The sequence below is a fragment of the Cicer arietinum genome, chromosome 5 (genome assembly GCF_000331145.2).
Source record: "Cicer arietinum cultivar CDC Frontier isolate Library 1 chromosome 5, Cicar.CDCFrontier_v2.0, whole genome shotgun sequence".
Taxonomy (NCBI): domain Eukaryota; kingdom Viridiplantae; phylum Streptophyta; class Magnoliopsida; order Fabales; family Fabaceae; genus Cicer; species Cicer arietinum.
In genome coordinates this window covers 54,413,000-54,422,079 of record NC_021164.2, presented here as the reverse complement: position 1 = coordinate 54,422,079, position 9,080 = coordinate 54,413,000, and the positions used below count along the sequence as shown (strand labels likewise).

At 24.1% G+C, this 9,080-nt stretch overlaps 1 protein-coding gene across 2 annotated transcripts; it reads left to right on the top strand.

The window, feature by feature from the left end:
* The first annotated feature begins 6,853 nt into the window (after positions 1-6,853).
* On the top strand, positions 6,854-8,117 carry LOC101505666 (BURP domain-containing protein BNM2A-like). 2 transcript variants are annotated; one of them, XM_012712234.3, is made up of 2 exons: positions 6,854-7,036; positions 7,190-8,117. In XM_012712234.3, the coding sequence occupies exon 2, from the start codon at positions 7,274-7,276 to the stop codon at positions 7,985-7,987; it is 714 nt and encodes a 237-aa protein (XP_012567688.1). In that variant the 5' UTR covers positions 6,854-7,036; positions 7,190-7,273; the 3' UTR covers positions 7,988-8,117. The 2 variants fall into 2 exon arrangements, with proteins under 2 accessions (XP_012567688.1, XP_012567687.1); XM_012712233.3 differs by having other exon boundaries at positions 6,854-7,055.
* The last annotated feature ends 963 nt before the right edge of the window (positions 8,118-9,080 follow it).

The window sequence follows — 9,080 nt, the reverse complement described above, 5'->3', positions numbered from 1 at the left end:
TAATAAAAAAATTTACATTAATAAAATCAAACAAAATACATTAAATTGAAGAAAAAAATACATCAAATTTGAGTAGATGTGTCAGCACCGTTTGTATAATGATTATAGATGTATCGGCACCGTTTGGACAATGTTTTCTAGTATGACCAGAGACTCGACATAATCCGCATTTTCTTGATACTTTTCTCTAGCGTTCATTCATGTTCTAATGTGTTTTAACTCTTGGGGCGACATTTCTTAACTCTCCTGAGGATTGTGGCACACCTTAACACCTTCATATTATGGCCAATATCATTTGTTTGTATAAGTTTGAATATCTCGCCATAGATTTTTAATATTGTTGTCACCTCATACACATCAGGTATAAGCCTCCAATAATCATATTTCATGTTAAAACATATTTCTATCACATGTGAACAATGTATATGTATAACTTAATATTTCCCAGAGTCGCACCACTTGTAAGAAGGTTGGTCGCCCTTATTTTAGATTTACCATCTTGTGGACCATGAAAGTATGGTTGCCCTGATCAAAACTATCGACTTTATGACTTTTGGATTTACGTATTTCGGATTTCATAAAATTTATGCATTTTTCCGCATTTACCTAGCCATAAGCTAAAATTGATGCGCGTAGTTTTCTCATTGTTCAAAATAGTGTCCATGTCTTATAATAAGTTGATTGAACCAAAACAGTGATGAAAAGGTTGCACATGCCTTTTAATACTGCATTGATCGACTCCACGAGATTGGTTGTCATGTGACTCCAACGACGATCTCTATCAAATGCTTTAATCTAATTTTCTCGTGGTATGGTGTCTAACTATTTTATAGCCTCCCGAGTTACTAGGTTGATTTAACTGCCATTATATCTATATGAAGGCTTGTTAATTGAGTAACTTATATTAACACAATATACAATGGGTCAAAAAATTATTAAAAATTACACTAATTAAAAAGTTAGAATGAAATTATTATTCATAGCAACAACTTTTTTCTTCAATGCATTATCCTTAGATTTCCTCGCAAAAATTAGTGAAGTATGTCAGATGCACAACACATGTTTTTCCTCGCAAGTGACAATGGTTTTAATTCACGTACAAATTACGATGAGAATAATGATCAAAATGACAATCAACCATAACAATATCAACTGCGGGTCATTTACGTGGACATCATTAATTTAAATTAGATTTATTTTTTTCTTCAATTTGATGTATTTTTTTCTCCGGTTTAATGTATTTTGTTTGATTTTATTAATATAATTTAATTTATTATTAATATTATTGTTTTTTATTATTTATTAGATTCGGAGGAAAATAGGAGGGAATTATTAACAAGATAAAATAAGTTACTAATTTATCTGCGATGTAGTTGTTAAAATAATATAGCACGATTATTTGTTTCGGCACATCTATTTAATTACATTAATTTTGATATATATTTTCAATTCAATTTAATGTATTTTGTTTGATTTTATTAATATAATTTACTTTTTTATTACAATTATTTTTATTATTATTTTATTTATTTATTTATTACATCTGGAGAATAAAATAGAAATAAATTATTAAAATATGAGAGAATTGTTAAAATAATATAATACGTTAATTTGATGTATTTTTTTCTATTAGATGTATTTTATTTGATTTTATTAATATAATTTTTTTTAAATATTTTTATTTATTAAATTAACAATGATTTAATTGTTAAAATAAATAAATAAAAGGCTAAATACCACCTATAGTCCATTAACTTAATTTCAGTTAACGTTTTAGTCCTGTATATTTTTTTTTCCAATTTGGTCCTTTATTTTAATTTTAAGTAACAATTTGATATTTTATGTTTTAAAATGTCAACAATGTTATCCTTACTTTTTGCAAAATTTCAAAAAATTCATAAAAAATTTCAAACAAAACCCATAAAATTAATTATCATCCTCAATATAATGCAATTTCATCAAATTCATAACTTAAATATTTAAATAAACTCATATTTTCATCTTTAACAACATCAAATAAAGAATAACAAATATGAGTTTATTTGAAGATTTGAGCTACAAATTTGATAAAATTTATTTTATATTAAAGAATTTAACTAAATTTATGAGTTTTGTTTAAATTTTTTTATAAATTTTTGTAAAAAAAAGGATAACATTGTTAACATTTTAAAATATAAAAGATTAAATTGTCACTTAAAATTAAAATAAAAGACCAAATCAAAAAAAAAAAAAAGATAAGGGACTATAGGTGGTATTTAACCTAAATAAAAATTAAAACATTTTCACATCACCGAAATGTTATCTCCTACTATTGTATAAAAAAATTCATCTTAGTCGTTGGGCAGAGATATATTAATTAGTTTTTTTTATAAATAAGAATATATATAATGTTTATCTTCTCTTAAAACTCATTTCTTTAATTTAATTAAGCAGCGCCACAACTAATTACTAAGCAATTTTTTATTCTTCTTTAGTTGCATAGCTTAATGAAAATTGTGTGGTGAGATATTTTGACTAACAACACAATTGCGCATATTTTCTTCTCTTAAAACATTGTTACGAATTTTGAGTCTAATAAATATGAGTTCAGATTATTTAATAAAATTTTTGTAAAAAAATCGCTTTGATTATGTGCAATAGCAACTAGTGTATATATGACATGGCTCATTGACATTAGTTATAATAAAAAAAAAAAGATAAAAAATTATTTTCAATAATATTTATTTATTTTTAAGTAATTTAAATTTTACATTAATTTGGCCTTATCACACTCACATTTTTACATGGATACAAAAGATTCTCAATTATTTTATTTCAATTCTATGTTTGAAACATAAATAATACTTATTACTTACAATCTCATAATAATTGATATATTTACAATAATATTATTATCTCAAAATAATTGACCTTTTAATTTATGATGTAATATTATTTATTTTTTAATTATATAAATTAATATATATTTTAAGCATTACTTTTAATTTAATATTTTCGGTATACGCATAACTAGGATTAAATGGTGGCAACGGCCACTGGCAGCTAACTCTAAAAAGAAAGTAATATAGTTTAAAAAAAATATTTTAATTTAAAAAAAAACAAATTGTTAAAATATTGTCTATTCTTCTTGTGTTTCGACATCGATTAATCACTGGATTTTGACATGTATATCCTTTTTTTCTTTTTAATCCCAAAATAACCCATTTTGAAAAAAAAAATACAAAGCCCTACTTTTTTTCTCTTAATAAATTATAAATAATTAAAATATTTAAAAATTCAAAAAACTATTAATAAAATAAAATACATTAATAAATAATAATAATTTTAATTTTAATAATATTCTAAATTTTAATAAAAATAATAATAGTAATAATAATAATAAAGTAAATTATATTAATAAAATAAAATTAATTAAATTATACCAATAAAACAAGTTAAATTAAAGAAAAAATATAAAAAATTAAAGGAAAAAATACATCAAATTTATATTTTATCATTATTATTATTATTATTAATTTTTATTTATTAAATAAAAAAAATAAGAAAAAGTTATAATAATAATATGCAAAAATAAAGGAAGTGGAATACATCGATCAAGTATAATACAAATTAATAATATAAAAATGTCAAATAAAAAAAAACGCGTACCCCAAAATCTAACTCAATCCAATTCAAAAAATAAATGTTTGACTCATCTCAATTCAATATCATAACAAACGTTTTTGTTATTATGTGATCCAATATAATATTTTATACATAATTTGAGTAATAATTTTGACAGAAAACACCTAAATTCTTACTCATTTTAAAACAAATGAAATATGAATTATTTATGGGCCCTAGCCCACGCTTGCAACCCCACAAGTTTGTCCCTGACAGATGTAATTTCAATAATCTAAATAGAAAGTCACTTTCTTTCCCATGCAAGGTATAAGTTAATAATTTGTGCGCTAATGCTTCCATTTTGTGTTCCTAATAATGATAAATGAGATTGGAAATCATGTATTGATTTTGAATTTAAAATTAATTTTTGTAAATTTTTAGTAGTATTTAATATTTTGTCTAAAACAAAAAGATAAGGATAGATGCATTTAATTGTTATGTATCTAGAACATCTGACACAGAGACTTAACTCTATAGACTACATGGGCCTATGGATGACTATGGGTAGGGTTTGGGTAGGGTTTGGGTAGGGTACTATAGTATCCGTTCTCATACTCACGATTTAAAAAAATATTCATACCTGTGCCCGTACCTTCTTGGGTATCAACTTTAATACTCGTACTCTTACTCTCTGGGTATTAAGTGCTCGTACCCATGCCCGTTACCCACACATTAACTAAAAAAAATTGATAAATAAATAATATTATTGTGATTAAATTTAAAAATTATTCAAATATCTTAAATTCAATCATAAAATATTATAAACCAAAATATTTTATAACTCAAAACATTTCAAATGAACACTCGTTACAATACATATTTAAATAAACATAATAATATTTTGTAAAGTTGCAACTTGCAAGACATACGACAATATTATCTGAGATAATTGATACAAAGTTGCAAGTATAATTATAAAGTCACGATTAATAAGATATAACTATTACTTATAAAATCACAATTATTACCTATTTATCATAATCAGATTCTTAAAAAATTTGCAAACGTTTATGTTTCAATTATAAATATTATAATAGTCTAATAATATTAATAGATGTTAAAACATAAAAGAAAACAATTAATTAAACTAAACACTAATATAATAAATAAATAACTAAATAAATAAATTATATATTTATATAAATGCGGGTGCGGGGCGAGGTGGGTACTATAGTACCCGTACCCGCACCCATACCCGCTTAATTTTGCGGGTAATTACCCATCCCGATGCCCATATCCATTTTGCGGGTTTTTACCTTACCCATTGTGGATTTTTTTGCGGGTACCCACTGGGTATGAGTCTAATTGCCATCCCTACATGGGCCAACACACAATAATTTAATGTTTATTTTTAAGGGGAAAAAATGTAGAACAACCAAATATATAAAACTGATAGGGTAAATTTTGAGTATGTCATATAAGATTTATACAAAATTGAAAATAAACATCTATAAATAAAAGTCCAAATAAAAAAATTAGAACTAGAACGTGATAATGTAAAAAGTGATAAAAAAAACACGTGTTAAAAAACAAAAGTATTTACCTAAACAAACTTATTTTGGTATATATAATGGCTAATTATACAATTTAATTTAAAAGTAACATAAGATAAATATTATAAATACATTATAACCAATCTCGAATTTATTAATATTTTTTTTTACATTTTAATCAATTTAAAGAATTTAATTTCTTAAGAAGTTGTCGGGGGCATAAAAAAATGACGTGGATCCGTCCCTTCTCAATTTAAAAAGTTTTATAAGACATATCCATAAGTGATAGATTGATAATGTAAAAAATTATATACTTTTATTATGTATATGAATTAAATTCATGACAAATATTTCTATTTAAAAAAAATCAATATTTAACAATAATAATTTATTAAAAAAATTATTTTCTCCATCTCTGAATGTTGATTTTTTTCTTATTTATAAATTAACACATATATTAAGAAATAATAAATTTAAATTGATTTAATTATTTTTACCCTTAATTTATTAAGTAAAAATAAAATTCATTTAATGCATGCTTTTGGAATTTTAAGGGTATAAAAGGAAAAACATCATTAATTAAATTTTGATTTTCTAAAAGAACCAAAATTATGGAACAAAAGTAAAATACTTAAAGGATAAAAAGTCATCGACAAATGTAGTAATATATTAATTAGGCTAAATACCATCTATAGTCCCTTAACTTAATTTCAGTTAACGTTTTAGTCCTTTATCTTTTTTTTTTTCTTCAAATTTGGTCCTTTATTTTAATTTTAAGTAACAATTTGATATTTTATGTTTTAAAATGTCAACAATGTTATCCTTACTTTTTGCAAAATTTCAAAAAATTCATAAAAAAATTCAAACAAAACCCGTAAAATTAATTATCATCCTCAATATAATGCAATTTCATCAAATTCATAACTTAAATATTTAAATAAACTCATATTTTCATCTTTAACAACATCAAATAAAGAATGACAAATATGAGTTTATTTGAAGATTTGAGCTACAAATTTGATAAAGTTTATTTTATATTAAAGAATTTAACTAAATTTATGAGTTTTGTTTGAAATTTTTTATGAATTTTTGTAAAAAAAAGAATAACATTGGTAACATTTTAAAACATAAAAGATTAAATTGTCACTTAAAATTAAAATAAAGGACCAAATCGAAAAGAAAAAAAAAAGAAATGCCTAAAACGTTAACTGAAATTAAGTTAAGGGACTATAGGTGGTATTTAGCCTATTATTTATCTCATTTATATATATATTTTTTAATATATGTAAAATAATTGATGGAAAGATTGTTTTGGGATGGAGGTTGTACTTTGTAATGTTAATTTTTAATCAAATTACTTGTTATTTTACAATACTAATACAACATTAGTTACTTTTCCTCGCTAACATAACATAATTTATGACATTTCAATCCATCAAACTTCTTCTTTAATTGAAATTAATAAAAATATCGAATAAATAAAATTTAAGGATAATATTAAAATTTATTTATCGTTAAATTCAACAAAATTAATTATTTTAAACACAAATGAAACATTTAAATCTATACCAAAAATATATTAATCTTTCAATCCCACGAGTGAATAATTCATTTGTAAAAAAGAATTTAAAAATAAATGATGATTTCAATTTTTAATATATTAGTAATTAATTTGTTTCTCCAACTGCACTTACGCACAACCGAACCAATGCATTCAAAACGTTAGGAAATTATTTGTAAGAGTAAATATTAAAATTGGTCGAAAAGAACCACAGGGTTGTGTATTAATTCCATCTCTTTCAAGTCATTCATTATTCAACGTTGAAAGTAGAATTATGGGCATAAATTCCATATCTTTAATCCTCCTTCTTCATCTACTAGTAAGTAGTAACCCTTCTGGTATGTTATACGTTAATAACTTATCTTCAAACTATGTTTCTCTGTTTCTTTCTTTAATTAATTGCAGCTCCACAAATAATTTATAAACAAATTTTTATTTTTCTTTAATTACAAAGTTTAATGAACTTTTGCAGTGTTCTCATGGAGACCAAGCAAGGGAATTGTCTGAAAAAGAAAACAAATAATTGGAAATTCAACACAACCATCATAATAGTCATATGAACCATATTGATCCTTCATTAATGGTGTTCTTCACTTTGAAGGATTTGAAAGTGGGAAAAAAAATGCAAATTTATTTTCCTAAGAGAGACCCATCAACGTCTCCAAAATTTTGGCCCAAAGAAGAAGCTGAATCAATTCCTTTCTCATCAACCCATCTTTCATACCTTCTCAAAATCTTCTCTTTATCTCAAGGTTCACCTCAAGCTATAGCAATGGAAAACACCTTAAGAGAATGTGAGAGCAAACCCATCAAAGGAGAGGTCAAATTTTGTGCTACTTCTTTAGAATCTATGCTTGAATTTACACAAAACATTCTTGGCTCAAAAATTGATCTTCAAGTTTATGCTACTATGCACAAAACAAAGTCAAGTGTTACTTTCCAAAATTATACTATTTTAGAAATTCTTATGGAAATTCTAGCTCCTAAAATTGTGGCTTGTCACACTGTGCCTTACCCCTATGCTGTTTTTTTTTGTCATAGTCAAAAAAGTGAGAATAGGGTGTATAAAGTATCATTGGGGGGTGAGAATGGAGATAAAGTTGAAGCTATGGTGGTTTGTCATTTGGATACATCTCAATGGGCACCTAATCATGTTTCATTTCAAGTGCTTGGTGTTACACCAGGAAGCTCTTCTGTGTGCCACTTTTTTCCAGCGGATAATCTCATTTGGGTCCCTAAATTGGAATCTCATGGTTCTTCCAGCATGTGATTTGTAATATATAGTATTAGTCTGTTTGCAATTTGAGTTTATGTAATGTGCCTCAATAATGCTAAATAATTAACTATGTGCAGAGCTAAATAATGTAAAATTTGTTATGATTTTAAGAGTCTCTGCTTTTATAATTTTATTATAATTTTGAATCCTCGTGATTTGCTCTGCTTATTCAATATCTCTCCATCGGGAATTTTTGTCTATAAGTCCATGAAAATTTTAAGGTAACGATAAATGCTAAATATATCACATGCAAAAAATTACATTATTCGTTGGAGCTTCTATTGTACTGTAAAAAAGTAGTGCGTATATTATTATATATTGAAGTTGATTAAATTAAGAATTTTTTTTAATACAAACAAAGTTTAGAGTCATTTTTAGGATGAAAATTGAACAATGTTGAGATGTGAATGGAGCAGCGCTGAGGCAGAGGGCAATTTAATTTCAATGCCCTTTTTCTGAAAAAAAAAACATTAAAATACCCTATTTCTAAATTAAAACACCAAAATGCCCCTTTTTTTTTTTTAAATTCTTTTCCCTTACAAGTCGCCATTTGCAATGGCGACTTCCTTAAGGAAGGCCTACTCCCAACTGGTTTTTTTAAAATAAAAAAAAAATCATTTTTTTTTTCGTTAAATTGTATATATAATTTAATTATTTTAATTGATAAAAATACATAAAAAATAAATAAATAGACATTTAAATTATGAAAAAAATTTAATAAATTCAAATGGACATTTATAAAATAATTTTTTTGTTAAAAAAATATTTTAATTTTTATTGAAATAACAAAAGTAATATATATATATATATATATAATTAATATAATTCATAAAAATAGATAAATAAAAATTTTAAATTACGATAAAATTTTAGGAAATTCAAGTTCGAAATGTCAATTTTTAAAAGGTTAGTTTTTTGTAAAAAATAATTATTTCAATTTTTGTTGAAATAACAAAATTAATATATATATATATAACTAATATAATTCATAAAAATAGATAAATAAAAATTTTAAATTACGATAAAATTTTAGAAAATTCAAGTTTGAAATGTCAATTTTTAAAAGGTTAGTTTTTTGTAAAAAATA

Bases quoted from the DNA above. Each gene is read 5' to 3' on its own strand.
- LOC101505666 (XM_012712234.3), top strand. From the start codon at position 7,274: ATGAACCATATTGATCCTTCATTAATGGTGTTCTTCACTTTGAAGGAT.